At 46.1% G+C, this 16,079-nt stretch overlaps 1 protein-coding gene across 1 annotated transcript in view; it reads right to left on the bottom strand.

Moving 5' to 3' along the window:
• Positions 1-16,079, bottom strand: part of LOC311239516 (high affinity 3',5'-cyclic-AMP phosphodiesterase 7A-like) — a 125,069-nt gene that overhangs the window by 24,492 nt on the left and 84,498 nt on the right. The window contains exons 6-10 of the mRNA XM_084327831.1: positions 13,839-13,934; positions 11,503-11,603; positions 9,850-9,981; positions 8,832-8,923; positions 3,885-4,029 (exon numbers count right to left, since the gene is read on the bottom strand). Of these exons, the coding sequence (XP_084183957.1) occupies positions 3,885-4,029; positions 8,832-8,923; positions 9,850-9,981; positions 11,503-11,603; positions 13,839-13,934 (566 nt within the window). The remainder of the gene's footprint in view (positions 1-3,884; positions 4,030-8,831; positions 8,924-9,849; positions 9,982-11,502; positions 11,604-13,838; positions 13,935-16,079) is intronic.

Raw genomic sequence — 16,079 nt, 5'->3', positions numbered from 1 at the left:
CACCCTCCGTTTTCAGGTTTGGTACAGACCCTATTGTCAGGGTCAACAGCAGTGACAGCTCTGGCCAACGAGATCCCATCGTCGTGGTCCCAAAGGAGGACGCGATGCGTGGCGTTTCCTCCCGGTATTCTCTGGGGGGGGGGGGGGGGGGTCAGACCCATACTGGACCTGTCCCATGGAAGGTTCAGAATGTTGACCGTCTCCCACCTGTTGGACACTGTCAGGTGGGGGACTGGTTCACCTCCATAGACCTGTAGGATGCGTATTCGCATCCCGATCTTCCATCCTAGGGCTTACCTACGCTTCCTTTGCATTAGCGTACGGGTACCAGAGGCTGCCGTTCGGCTACTCTGGCTCCCTGCATCTTCACCAAGTGCGTGGAGACGGCGCTGGGGCCTCTGCGTCGTCGGGGTTTACGAATTTTATTCTACCCTGGACGACGTTCTGGTCCTTGGCCGGTCAGGGTAGATTGCCAGGTCTCATACCAGGCAGGTGGTGCCTCACCAGCCTGGGTTTTGCTGTAGATTGGAAGTAGAGTACTCCTCTTCCCAGTCAACGGGTGGAGTACTTGGGCTTTTTCTAAACTCAAGGTCTATATGGGCATCCCTCTCAGAGCGGCGGCGAGTGGATGGTTCTCGGCGTGCTCGGGAGGTTCCGTCCTAGGACGGTTACGGCGCTGTCCGTGATGCGCCTGCTGCTGTGGTCCCTCTTGGCCTCCTCTTCATGAGGAGGATACAGAGGTGGTTTTTTCCAGTATGGAAATGGACCTGGTGAGAGACATATGGAAGCGGCTGAAGGTTCCAATGTCAGTACTGAGGGACCTCGTCTTCTGGAGAGGGTCTGGTGCCCTCACCTGCGGGGTCCCCTTGGGCAGCAGGCTGTCACACGTCACGGTCTTCACCGACGCCTCCCTCATGAGATGGGGGGGGGGGACGGGGACGTGTCGAGCCAACGCAGTAGGGGGCAGCTGGCAAGACCATGCTGCCTGGTCTGCGCTAAATTCTATGTGTTGGAATTGAAGGCAGTCCTTCTGGTCCTCAAACGGCTCAGCCACCTTGTGGTGGGCAAGCATGTTTTGGTCAGGACGGACAACACGACGTCAGCGTCGTATATTGTCAGACAGGGAGGAGTGCGCTCAGTCGGGCTCTGGCTATGGGCGTTCTCCATCTGCGCTGCCTGAGGGCTCTCCACATCCCCGGCAGGGAGAATGTGGGTGCAGGTGTGATGTCGCGGGGCGGTCCTTACCCTGACGAGTGGGGACTATGTCTAGACATAGTCGGGCAGGTCTGGGACCGATTCCGTGGCCGTCCGGGATTCTGTATGCATTTCTCCCCCTTACACCCGATAGCTCAGCTGTTGGGGCGGGTACGTCGGGAGCGCAGGACTTGGTCCTGGTCGCGCCGGGCCGGGGCTCAGCTGTGTGGTCCCCGGCCCTGATTCAGCTCTTGGTGGCCCCGCCGTGGCCTGTTCCGTGGTCACCGCGGGCCCTCTCTCAGGCACACAGAACTCTGTTCTACCTCCTGTTCTGGGGCAGCCTCTAGGCTTGGCTGCTGACAGTGTGAATCTGGTGGGGATGCGTCTTGACTATTCTGTGGTTAACGCTATCCAGTACGCGCTCGCTCCGTCCTCTACCACGGCTTACGCTGGGGAGTGGTGTATGGTCGAGTGTGGGGGCAGAACATTGTTCAGCCACCCTCTCGTGGAACATTCCTGCTTGGCGCTCGGCGTCTCAAGCCTGTGGAACGTTCTGTCTCCGAGTGGGACCTCCAACTGGTCCTGGGCCGGTTGTCGGAGGCCCCGTTTGAGTCTCTTGAGCAGGCGCCATTGGATCAGCTGTCTTGAAGACCGCATTCTTTTTGGCCATCACCTCCGCTAAGCGCGTGGGTGAGCTGTGTGCTCTCTCGGTGCGGCCTGAGTGCCTGTCTATTCGGCCGATATCGGTGCGACTCTGAGGCCCAATCCAGTCTTCGTGCCAAAGAATATCCGGAGCTCTTTTCGCTCCAGGGATATTGTGGTTCAGGCGTTCGTCCCGCCTCCTCACGCTAGTGAGTTGGAGGCGGGCCTTCACCTGTCGTGTCCTGTCCGTGAACTGGGGGTTTACCTCAGGACTCAGGCTCTCAGGGCTTCCGTTCAACTGTTTGCTTGTTACGGTGGCCCTTGCGCGGGTGAGGCGCTGTCCAAGCAGCACCTGTCACATTGGTTGTGCGAGGGCGTTGCCTTTTGCCCTCGGGCTGCTGCCCTGTTAGGGGGGGCCTCGGTGGAGGACATCTGTGCTGCGGCCTTATGTTCCTCCCCGGGTCCCTTCGTTAGGTTTTACCTCGTGGACGTGACTGGGGGTTCTGTCTCCCAGGCGGTTCTGAGGTCTGGGACCTCTCCTGCGTCCCACCATTTGGTGGGCTAGCAGGGGTGTGTGCCACAGGGTGCTGTGTCACACGTGGTCCCGCCTGTGCTGTGCGTTTTTCAGGGGTGTCTGGTTCCCCCTTTTTTCGCACTTTGGTGGAGTTGACTGCCTCCCCCCCCTTCGTTAGGGCGGGTGTACGGGACTCCCCTCCTCCCTGGTTGGGGCTTACGGGCCCTCAGTGGGTACACTTGTCGGGCCATGCGTCTGCTCTGCCCCATATCTCATAATGGCGAAGAGCGAGACGCGATTGGCCAGTATGATAATATAATGAAAGGTTATCCTATAACCTAGTTATATGAATACTGGCTGAGCGTCTCGCTCTTAGCGCCCTGAGGTCCCTTGGTTGGGTTTTCAGTGTTGGAAATCTTTCTGAGGAAGGTAGAGTGTGACCATGTCCGGCGTCATATAGTGGGACACGGGTCGTGGCCTGGTCACGTGCATGCGAGTGCATTTGTTTGTTTGTGAGCACATTATGTGCTAGGAGATAAGAGATATCTCATAATGGCGAAGAGCGAGACGCTCAGCCAGTATTCATATAACTAGGTTATAGGATAACCTTTCGTTCCTACCAAAGTACAAGTTGTCTAACCTGCAGGATAAAGTGCCGGTGGCTGGGCTACCAAAGTACAAGTAGTCTAACCTGCAGGATAAAGTGCCGGTGGCTGGGCTACCAAAGTACACGTTGTCTAACCTGCAGGATAAAGTGCCGGTGGCTGGGCTACCAAATTACAAGTTGTCTAACCTGTAGGATGAAGTGCCGGTGGCTGGGCTACCAAAGTACACGTTGTTTAACCTGCAGGATAAAGTGCCGGTGGCTGGGCTACCAAAGTACAAGTCGTCTAACCTGCAGGATAAAGTGCCGGTGGCTGGGCTACCAAAGTACAGTCTAACCTGCAGGATAAAGTGCCGGTGGCTGGGCTACCAAAGTACAGTCTAACCTGCAGGATAAAGTGCCGGTGGCTGGGCTACCAAAGTACAGTCTAACCTGCAGGATAAAGTGCCGGTGGCTGGGCTACCAAAGTACAGTCTAACCTGCAGGATAAAGTGCCGGTGGCTGGGCTACCAAAGTACACGTTGTCTAACCTGCAGGATAAAGTGCCGGTGGCTGGGCTACCAAATTACAAGTTGTCTAACCTGCAGGATAAAGTGCCGGTGGCTGGGCTACCAAATTACACGTTGTTTAACCTGCAGGATAAAGTGCCGGTGGCTGGGCTACCAAAGTACAAGTCGTCTAACCTGCAGGATAAAGTGCCGGTGGCTGGGCTACCAAAGTACAGTCTAACCTGCAGGATAAAGTGCCGGTGGCTGGGCTACCAAAGTACAGTCTAACCTGCAGGATAAAGTGCCGGTGGCTGGGCTACTAAAGTACAAGTCATCTAACCTGCAGGATAAAGTGCCGGTGGCTGGGCTACTAAAGTACAAGTCGTCTAACCTGCAGGATAAAGTGCCGGTGGCTGGGCTACCAAAGTACAAGTCGTCTAACCTGCAAGATAAAGTGCCGGTGGCTGGCGTTCCCCATGCAGAGGTCTCCCGTGTCCAGGTGCTTCCTGAACTCGGACAGGTACTCGTTCTGCCGGCTGATGTCTGTGGCGAGGATCAGCGACCCTAGACGCTCCTCCATGTTTAGCCTGAAGGGAACCAGCAGAAGAATGATTAGTACAAAAGGCAATTGTGTAGAATTCATGACAATTAGTGTAGGTTTTTGTTCTTTTCTCTTTTTCTGGTATATACAGTATGTTTTTGACTGGTAATCGATGCCGTTTGTATGACTTGGTCTGGACTTTGTTGAAATGAAGGAGAGGATTTGAAGTCTTCCGGGCTTCTTTCCTTTCCTGCACAATTACGTTTTTACTGTATTGTTTTTATTTGATTTTATCATAACCTCTGTGCAAATAAATAAACAAACTCAAACTAAACTAATTAGAGACAACTGTATTTTCACATGGGTACTCCCGACAGTATGATGGTGTGTTTTACTTGACGTGTTATTATAACCACCCGTGCCTTTTTGATAATGAGACCCGGTAACACGTTGGATTCGTTCTCGTTTCCACCTGCATGTTGTCCGTTTGACGTCCACGTGTGTCATGGTGTGGTTAGTATTTACAGGTGCACTTTACAAGCTGGCGTTCATCCTGATGAAGGCTACAGTATTACCTAATGCAACGTCGTGTCAATAATAAATACCAGGGGCATTTTGTAAACACAAGAGTGCTTCTGCGTCCTACTGGTTTGGGTTTAGAGACATCCCGTATCATAATTCAACACCTCAGTTATTAAAATAAATAAATTAAAGAAAATACAGAGACGGAAGTTTCATCCAGGATGTAACCGTGGCTCTAGTATGGCATTAGCATGGAAATAAATATCATCTAAAATGTGTTTAAAGCAGGTTGATCAATAAGATTGAATATACCGTAACTACTGTCGGGTTTTGGTCATTTCCATGCGTTTACTTGAATGTTTAAGTGGTCCTTTAAGAGCTGAGAGTTTCCCAACCTCTCGGGCCCATGGCAGCCATTCAGCTACTGTAGTATATAAATAGGGCACTTCTTCTGAAATCCTGAAAGATTTTCATTAGACAGCAATAGGACTGCTGTGTAAACAGGATTTCCAACTAAATTGTCTTTTAACTTGTAATTCTGCAATGGTAATTTACCCTAAGATGTGCTCGAGCCGTAACGGTCCTCATTCCGGGTTTGTTTTCTCCGAGGCCAGTGCCAGTAATGTATAACTCATACAACGCAGGTTGTCGCAGAGATATTGAGGAAAAATGCTGAATTGTGTGACATTTTCTCTCCAGATGCACAGCATTCCAAATATTTCATTTCCACAACATTTCAATTAAAACATTTTTACCTAATCTCAAAATATGCTGTAAATAAAAGTGCTGTGTTTAATGCATACAATAGATGCATAGGCCTAGTTTCAAGTTTCAAGTTCAAGTTTCTTTATTAGTTGTCATACAGAAGTACAGAATACTTTTATATAAAATGCTTCTTTCTGTTTTGCTCCAGAGATTGTGCTAGATAAAAATAGATAAGTATAGTAAGTATAAAATAGAAGTCAAGTACGTAGACAAAAAGTGTTCAATATATATACATATATACAATGTACAATGCAGAGTAGAAAGTAACTGAGTTACAATACAATATACTATATACTATACAGTACAATGCAGAAATGGGATGAGGTACAATTTACAGTAAGGTGTAATGAGGTATGGGTTGTAGTGCAAATTCTTTGCCAATAAATATAAAGTGTGTTTAGGTGTTCTAAAGTGGGTAAAGTGGGTGCAGCAGTGAGTTGTTTGTTTAAAGTGAGTGTGTGCGTGTGGATGTGTGTGCTGTGAGTGCATTTGATGGTTGTTACGATTGTTCATTGTTCAAGCCTTGTTCATTGAGCAATCATTGTTCATTGAGCATCCTGATGGCCTGGGGATAGAAGCTCCTTCGGAGTCTCTCTGTGCTTGCCATGAGACTCCGGTATCGCTTGCAGTTCAAAGAGGCAGTTGTTTGGGTGGCTGGAGTCTTTGATTATTCTCTTCGCCTTGCCCATGCACCGCTTGTTGTAAATGCCTTGGAGAGTGGGAAGCCCCCCTCCAATTGTGCGTTCGGCTGAACGGGCCACTCTCTATAGTCTGCTACGGTCTTGTGCAGTGCTATTCCCAAACCAGGAGGTGATATTGCCAGTCAGGATGCTCTCTATTGTGCATGAGTAGAAGTTCTTGAGGATCTTCTGACTCACGTTGAACTTCCTTAAGCGCCTAAGGAAGTAGAGGCGTTGTCGTGCCTTCATGATATGTGGTCCATGTCAAGTCCTCGGATATGTGGACTCCGAGGTACTTAAAACTGTTGACTCTCTCAACCGGTGCCCCATCGATGCTGAGGGGGCTGTAGTCCCTGACCCCGACCTCCTAAAGTCCACAATCATCTCCTTTGTTTTGCTGACGTTCAGGGAGAGGCAGTTCTCTTGACACCATCCCGCTAGAACCTTAACCTCCTCCAGGTAGGCCCTCTCGTCGTTTGCAGAGATCAGGCCCACCACTACTGTGTCGTCAGCAAATTTGATGATTGTGTTGTTGTTCCGCTGTGCCACGCAGTCATGTGTGTACAGGGAGTAGAGGAGGGGACTCAGAACACAGCCCTGGGGGGCCCCTATGTTGAGTGATGGATGAGGAGGTGCAGTTGCCTGCTCTCACCACCTGGGGTCTGCCCGTCAGGAAGTCCAAGACCCACTGGCAGAGGTCATAGTTCAAGCCCAGGTCCCTGAGCTTGTCTATGAGTTTGGAAGGGACTATGGTATTGAATGCTGAGCTGTAGTCGATGAATAGCATTCTCACATAGTTCCCCTGCCTCTTGTCCAGGTGTGATGCTGCTGTGTGCAGCACATGGGCTATGGCGTCCTCCGTGGACCTGTTGGGGCGGTATGTAAATTGCAGGGGGTCCAGGTTGATGGGGAGGGAGGAGCAGACGTAGCCCTTTACTAGCTTCTCAAAGCACTTCATGGCTATGGAGGTGAGAGCTACAGGGCGGTAGTCGTTGAGGCAAGCAGGCTTGGATTTCTTGGGTACAGGGATAATGGTGGACTTCTTCAGACAGGTGGGGATGACAGCCTGTTCTAAGGACAGGTTAAATATGTCAGTGAATACCGGGGCCAGTTGGTCGGCACAGACTTTTAGGACGCGGCCGGGGGGTGCCGTCCGGTTCTGCTGCCTTCCTGATATTCACTTTCTTAAAGGTCCTCCTCACCTCATGTTCTGTTATCTTGAACACTGAATCTCCATCAGCAGCCCCCCCCCCCCCCTCTATTGCAGTGGTTCGTAGGCTGGTGTTGTTATTCCCAGCCTCAAACCTCGCATAGAAGGTATTGAGATCATTTGCTAAGGAGATGTCACTGTTCAGTTTGAGGGAGGTGCCTTTGTAATCTGTCATCGTTCTGAGGCCCTGCCACATACCTCTAGAGTCAGCCTGTCATATTGAAGTTCAATTTGATCCCTGTAGCGCCTTTTTGCTTCCATTACTGCTCTCCTAACGTTGTATCTCGCCACCTTGTGGTCATTCATGTTGCCTGCCACAAGCCCGGCGTTGTATGCTGAGGTGCGCGCTTTCAAAGCTTCACGGACGGATTTATCTACCCAAGGCTTTTGGTTTGGGTAAACTCTAATTGTGGTAGTGGGGATTGTTTCTTCCACCAAAGTACAAACAAAGTCCAGCACTGTCTCCGTGTAGTCATTAATGTTATCCGTGTTATCGCGGAACACCCCCCAGTCTGTACATTCAAGTGCAGCCTGTAGCGTTTCCTCCGATTCCACAGACCATCGCTGCACATCTCGCAAGACTACCGGGGCGCGCTTGAGAGTTTGTTTATATTTTGGTGAAAGAAAGATGGCGTCATGATCAGATTTGCCGAAGCCACTGGCAGCCTGAGATTTGTATCCACACTTAAATTGCGAGTATCAATGGTCTAAAATATTACCGCCTCTGGTATTACAAGTCACATGCCGGTAGAAGTCTGGCAATACTCTTCTCAGGTTGGCGCTATTGAAATCACCCACAACCACAATAGCAGCGTCAACATTAGCTGCTTGGATTCTATTTACCTCGTTGTGGAGCCTGGAGAGAGCGTCGCCTGTGTTTGCTTGTGGTGGAATATACACTCCGATCAGGATGACCGGCGTTAACTCTCTCGGGAGAAAGAAAGGCCGGCACTTGATGGATATATACTCCAGGTTGGGGGAGCAGTGGTTTGAAAGTTCCTTCACGTTGCCTGGATCACTCCAATTGTTGTTCAACATTCTTCTGTTCGATCTTTGCGGTGGATGAAGAAGTGATCAGCCGGTTGGATAGCGTGGTCTGGGACGTCCGGCGTCAGCCACGTCTCGGTGAAGCAGAGAACATTACAGTCTCTAACGTCTCTTTGGAATTGAATCCTTGCTCTGATATAGTCCAGTTTATTATCTATTGATTGTACATTGGCCAGCAATATGCTGGGCAGTGGCGTTCTGTGTCGCCTGGATCGCAGTCTGTTTCTAACGCCGGCTCGTTTTCCTCGCCGCCTGCGTTCTTTGTTGTTGTTGCCTGGGCCGCAGCTCAGGATCTCAGCTGGCCATTGTTGTTGTTCAGCGAGCCGATCCAGAGAGCAATCCAGATGGTACGTTTTCCTTAATCCAATGTCGATGAGTGACTGACGGTCGCACAGTCTCGTCGGAGCGAACAGATAGGCAGCCGGACGTAGCAGCGCCATTTCTTGCCTATCATTATTATATGTAACTTGCATTTCCTGAGATGGTTTAAAGAACATTTTATGGACTATTATGTTCCTGTAGACTACAAAGGGGGAACAGTTTAACAGAACAGCAGAAAGAAATATTGGCAAATGTCCACAACTGAAGATTTTGGTGGAATGTCCCTTTGAAGAAGTGACTGACCTCTCCTCAACAGGGAGGTGAGAGAGCAGAGCGGACTCTCGAAGCAGACCCACAGCCGACTTCCAGTGGTGGTTCTCCAGAACCGATGTGTTCTACACCAAACACAAATAAAATCAGAACACTTGTTATTAGGGATGTCCGATATTATCGGCCGACCGATATTATCGGCCAATATCGGCAGTAAAATGTGATATCGGAAAATATCGGTATCGGTTTAAAAACAAAAAAAAACAATAACAATATTTGTTATATATATATCCAGTGAAATTATTAGTTACCTGAAATTATTCAGTTTTTTGGACGGGGAAACCCTGCATATATCGGTATCGGTTGATATCGGTTGATATCGGTATCGGAAATTAAGAGTTGGACAATATCGGAATATCGGTATCGGTAAAAAAGCCAATATCGAGCATCCCTACTTGTTATCCACGAACTCACAGACCAAAGTAAAAACAAAAAACCTTTATGTATTCAGAAAGTATACTAACATTGTTAAATTGAAACCACTTAAATTGTTCTTGTGTTAAAATTATTAATACTTATTACTTAATAGTACTTGTGTGTACTTAAATGTATTGAACTTTTACTTTTGTTTACCAAAATAGTACACTTTTAATAAGTAAGTAAGTACAAACATCTCAGTAAAAGAAAAGTGTACTTAGATTACACTTTATATTACCAATATGCTGTGTATATTATATTCATCTAAAATCATACTAAACATGTGTTTTGAATTAGTACATGAAAGCACAGACAAAGTACCAAAAATACATTGCAAGTAACTCTCAGAAAAGTACATACCGGTAGAAATATACTTTTAACACTAAATATACTGAAAATATACTTTCAGTATGGAAGAATATAAAGAATCTTGGAGAATGACTTGGGGAATCTCACATCAATCTAAAATAGATTTTCACATTTAGATTGGAATGAACAAGGGGACACAAATACTGATCTAAGAAAAGTGAATGTGGTCGAGACACGTCCACAAGTGGCTGTGTAGGGGCCTCACATTGTACAGGGCAGCAAGGTAATGGTCGGTTTTGACGAGGAAGCGCTGGTTGACACCAGGGTGGTCCAGATCGTGAGTGGCTGCTGCTATAATACCGAGCAGGATATCACAGGCTGTCAGGGTCTGGGCCAGCTGCAAGAGAACAAACCCAGAGATAGAAAAATTTAATTAAATAAACAGGAAATGGGTCAACGAACAGATACTGAAGGACAGCGTAACGGTGTAGGGTTACACTGGCATAGTTTGCCACTCAAACCAAAACAGAGCCCAAGGCAAGTACACATGGGTGAAAGTGAAAGTCATAAATTTTTAGGGCTGGAACAACAGACAGACACTGAATAGGATTTTCTCCTATGCATGCCAATGGCGTCACACTGCCCCTACTATTTGACGTATCGTAATTTTCGGACTATAAGCCGCGCCTTTCCCCCCCCATTTTTCGATCCTGCGGCTTATATAACGGTGCGGCTTATATGTGACTCGACGTGACCAAACTCGAAAATGTAAAAATCGAAATATTGCTTTTTTGACTGCATTGAAATGCTATTTATCTGTTCCCTTATTCGCTAAACTTAATACAACTTGTAAATGAGTTAATTCTTGTTATTTGTCCGACAGTATTGTGTCCCAATGCTAATTACATATGGTAATTAAACATTAAAACACATCATTCAATTTAGCTGCTGCGGCTTATATTCAGGTGCGGCTTATAGTGCGAAAATTACGGTACTTCATTGCATCTTGCGGACACGTAGCGTTAATTTCTGAGGACGTAGTAAGCTACTAAGCTCCAAAGGAGTGCAGGATATGCAGCCCCACCCTCTTGCACCAAGTGTGGTAGTGAAAGGGTTAACCTTCTGTACTGTGGTAGTGAAGGGTTAACCCTTTGTCGTGTGGCAGTTAAAGGGTTAACCTTCTGTAATGTTGCAGTGAAAGGGTTAACCATTTGGTAGTGTGGCAGTGAAAGGTTAACCGTCTGTAGTGTGGTAGTGAAAAGGATAACCCTTTATCGTGTGGCAGTGAAAGGGTTAACCGTCTGTATTGTCGCAGTAAAAGGGTTAACCATTTCGGTAGTGTGGCAGTGAAAGGGTTAACCTTCTGTAGTGTGGTAGTGAAAGGGTTAACCTTACGTAGTGTGGTGTCGTGTGGCAATGAAAGGGTAACCCTTTATCATGTGGCAGTGAAAGGGTTAACCGTCTGTATTGTCGCAGTGAAAGGGTTAACCATTTCGGTAGTGTGTCAGTGAAAGGGTTAACCTTCTGTAGTGTGGTAGTGAAAGGGTTAACCTTACGTAGTGTGGTGTCGTGTGGCAGTGAAAGGGTAAACCTTTATCATGTTGCAGTGAAAGGGTTAACCGGCTGTATTGTCGCAGTGAAAGGGTTAACCCTTTGGTAGTGTGGTAGTGAAAGGGTTAACTAAGCATTCTGCCACTTCTCATCTTATACACAACAAATGTTGCAAGCAGAACGGATTTGGCACAGCGCCGGGGTTCTTCTTCTTGGTGTTAATTTTTCCTACGTCTACTTTATCACGTGAGGTCAAGGGTCAGATTAGCATAATGTGCTCCTTAATTGTTGCCTGCGGCTCCATCATAATGTACTGTCAAGACGTATCATAACAACAGAGTACACACAGAGCAGCGTGTCCTCTCACCTGGGGCTCCTTCAGATAACAGTACATGGCTTGCGTCACGTCAGCGGCGTGGACTGCGTTGTGGTAGGGGTTCTGGCTGTGGTAGTCCTCCTGCACCATGACTACACCCACACAGACCAACACAAACCACCTGTTATTTACCACTTTCACCAGTGTTGAAAAACATGGTTTAAAATGTTAAAAAAATAATTACCGGTACTAATTAATCTCCCAATTTTCTGTAATTAATCTAGATTAAAAATAGCATTTTTCTACTTAAGACCGAAGCTTGTAACATATTTACTTGAGTAAAATCATAGAATTAATGTAAAATCAACACAAAGAAAGTATATTTAGATTCAAAGACTATCCTAATCGCTTTCTTTGAATACAGTTGCTCTCCTGTGACATACAAATGTTCAACAAAACCATCAAGATTGACTCAGCTAGACCTCTTTCTTATATCCGCGGCGCTAACAGAAATAAAAACAACCCAGGCCTATGTTAAAGTGCAGATTGGCTTAGAGGACGATAATGTCTTGTATGAACTACCAGTAATATAAATCATATTAACAACAAAAATGTGTTCCATCTTCATGTCAGATGATTTTCAAAAAGGTGCATGAGTCGATGCAAAAAAAAACACAAGCAAATATACTGCTGAAAGTTCAGAACGTTGACGATTTTTCACTCCATAGATTAATCTAAATGAATTTATTTTAATGCTTTAAATCATTTTAATTAATCTCCAAAGTTAAAGCATTAACTTTGACGGCCCTAGTTTTAATGCAAACAAACTAATGCATCCCTGCCCGAGCATAGTATACAGACAAGTTAAAGCACAGCATACAGACAAGTTAAAGCACAGTATACAGACAAGTTAAAGCACAGTATACAGACAAGTTAAAGCACAGTATACAGACAAGTTAAAGCACAGTATACAGACAAGTTAAAGCATAGTATACAGACAAGTTAAAGCATAGTATGCAGACAAGTTAAAGCACAGTATACAGACAAGTTAAAGCATAGTATACAGACAAGTTAAAGCACAGTATACAGACAAGTTAAAGCACAGTATACAGACAAGTTAAAGCATAGTATGCAGACAAGTTAAAGCACAGTATACAGACAAGTTAAAGCATAGTATACAGACAAGTTAAAGCACAGTATACAGACAAGTTAAAGCATAGTATACAGACAAGTTAAAGCACAGTATACAGACAAGTTAAAGCACAGCATACAGACAAGTTAAAGCATAGTATACAGACAAGTTGAAGCACAGTATACAGACAAGTTAAAGCATAGTATACAGACAAGTTAAAGCACAGTATACAGACAAGTTGAAGCACAGTATACAGACAAGTTAAAGCATAGTATACAGACAAGTTAAAGCACAGTATACAGACAAGTTAAAGCACAGTATACAGACAAGTTAAAGCATAGTATACAGACAAGTTGAAGCACAGTATACAGACAAGTTAAAGCATAGTATACAGACAAGTTAAAGCACAGTATACAGACAAGTTAAAGCACAGTATACAGACAAGTTAAAGCACAGTATACAGACAAGTTGAAGCACAGTATACAGACAAGTTAAAGCACAGTATACAGACAAGTTAAAGCACAGTATACAGACAAGTTAAAGCACAGTATACAGACAAGTTAAAGCACAGTATACAGACAAGTTAAAGCATAGTATACAGACAAGTTAAAGCACAGTATACAGACAAGTTAAAGCATAGTATACAGACAAGTTAAAGCACAGTATACAGACAAGTTAAAGCACAGTATACAGACAAGTTAAAGCATAGTATACAGACAAGTTAAAGCACAGTATACAGACAAGTTAAAGCATAGTATACAGACAAGTTAAAGCATAGTATACAGACAAGTTAAAGCACAGTATACAGACAAGTTAAAGCACAGTATACAGACAAGTTAAAGCACAGTATACAGACAAGTTAAAGCACAGTATACAGACACGTTAAAGGTAGAATCTGCAATGTCGTCAAACAGCAACCTCTAGGCTGGTATTACACTTTGTTTAAATTGTTCACGTTTGGGATGGAGCTTAGTGTGAATTTCTCCAGACTTCTCTTGGCAGAGCCTGAGGTGTGGCCCGCAGCAGCAGCCCCTCCCCCTGTACCCAGTGTGGCCCGCAGTAGCAGCCCCTCCCCCTGTACCCAGTGTGGCCCGCAGTAGCAGCCCCTCCCCCTGTACCCACTGAACTCCAACCGACACATCAGACCAAAGCACACGGTGTAAACAAAGTGCAACACCTAGCGGGGCTCTTTTGCCTCGAGGTGGCCGTTTGACAGCGGTACAGAGTCTACCTTTAAGAGAGAGAGTTTGCGTACCTAAGAACCGCCTCAGTTTGACCAAGTCCAGCTGGTAGAGCTTGATCAAGCCATAATGGCTGAAGAGGTGAAAGGTCAGGCTGACCAGACTGTTTCCTGCAAGAGACACAGCCAGAGTGGGTTAGTATGAGGACATGTTAGTCCTGGTCAACGATACAGTCCAATAAAGAATGCTCATTTTGAAGTTGAACTCAGAACATTGTACACTGGAAATTCTGTGTCAAATCAAGGTGGATTCTGTCAGTTGTCGAGCGAGGTGTTTTATGTAGGAGAACCACAGTGAAATGATGTAACATGGGTGGGTGACCTCTCCCTCCGTCTTCACTATGTGACATTATAGAACACAGTGGTGGAGGCTCCCAGTCCTATCCCTATGTTTAGTCACAACTCCGCAGTTCAGGTACCATTAACTCAATGGGGGCCATCCACGTAATATTACGTGTTTGCCCGACAACCGTTGGGTGCCAGTCACGTAATATTACGTTTTTGGTTCGTTTCCCCCCCCCCCGATATTAATATCCGATTCACTGTTACAGAGCGGTATTTTGGCTGGAAAAAGCATATTGGGAGTCCGAAGGTGCAGTACCGGCCAGATTCTCCCAGGTGGCAGTATCGAGCTGCAGTAAACCCTGTTCCAGACCCTTGTGTTTCACTGTAAGGTCTCCGGGCGCAGACTTTTACTAGACGGCAAGGCTAGAGGTTCAATCGGTCGCATCCAAACGTCTACGGGACATCCGATGCATATGCTGTGATTGATTATGCCGTGGCCCTAATCGACATTGGATGTACCAGATGGCGATCAAACAATTGGAATATTATTTTTGGAATACTCCCGGCCACAGGTAAGGACTATCTGACGTAAATTCTGGCTTGATTGTGCAATGTTTTCATACCGATCCAGCTGAATAGCGTTTTTAGCATTAAATACTAATGCCGTTACTGGTAATCAATCAATCAGAAACGACCCCCCCCCCCCCCCATATCATGCATTCATGGTGGAACATAATACCGATCATATCCATTTGGATTTTTAACTCTAGCTTGTGTAGGGAAGAAACGCCAATGGATTTAACGTTATTAGCTTAGCGCCTTATAAATAGCTTTGCAGGAATTATCCCAGATCATTCCGATATAACACTCATATTCATCACGGTATAAAACGGGAACGTATTGATAACGTAAAATATTTCTTTATGGCATATTGAACGGAAGGTTCATACTGTCAATTGACAATGACATTGGATACATAGCTATAATATAAAATATAGATTTAGCTCTACAAACAACGTGGCACACAGTGAAAACTTGTAATGAAAAGCTGGCCTTCCTAGAGTGGGGCCCGTCTAATAGCTGGCACTGATTGAGTTAAGATCCCCGATTTCTACCACTTGGGACACCGGCGATCAAGTGGTACTGTCAGGTGGGTAAACTCATATATCCAATAATTCTGACACCACATGAATGTAGAATCAGTCCCCGGGTAACACACGTTGCAGGTTAATTAACTGGCACCGACCCGGCCCCGGGCCTTTTTGCCCACCGGTGCGACACGCCACTTTGGCGACCGGGTGTGCATATTTTTTTATACAATATAAATATTGTATGTCGATTGCCGATCAGCGGTTCTCGAGTTGCATGCAGATTATCAGTACACGGCATATTTTCTTAATTTTTTCTCTAGTAACACCCCCGACTCCCAAGGCTCTAGCTCCGTCAATCATTTGGCGATCTCAAATATTATTGGACAGGATTGTAACCAATGAGTGGCTTTCAAATCATACCCCACGTGGGGATCTGCGAATCAGGGATCTAGGTGAAAAGTCACAAGCGAAAACAGGAAGAGAAAAAAACCGCTGAATGCATGAGAACCCTGAAACCTGCAGAGCTTTTTCTATTTTTTTGTTGTTGACCAAAATCGCTCCTAATCACTCATTTCTGAATGCATTTTTATGAAATTTGGACATGTACTACATAAGACACAGGACCCAGGGTGTTTTTCAGCTCATACCATTTTTTTTGGAAATACTATTATTTGGATATTGCAACTACTACAGAAAAACGTGAGTAACTCCCCCGCTGCCGGGCCTCGCTGCCCAAGCTCTTATCTTTTATGTCGAGAGAGAGCATGAGAAATGTCTCCGTTGCCACGTATTTCGTTTTTAGTGCGAACTACGGCAGCAAGACAAATGCCTCCAAAGCCCGGCCGAGCTCTTTTCAGTGGTACCCCCTGTACATAACTGT

This window comes from Notolepis coatsorum, assembly GCF_963971535.1.
Source record: "Notolepis coatsorum genome assembly, chromosome: 13".
Taxonomy (NCBI): domain Eukaryota; kingdom Metazoa; phylum Chordata; class Actinopteri; order Aulopiformes; family Paralepididae; genus Notolepis; species Notolepis coatsorum.
Note: the sequence above shows the minus strand (reverse complement) of the source record. Positions and strands in the feature narration are given on the sequence as shown.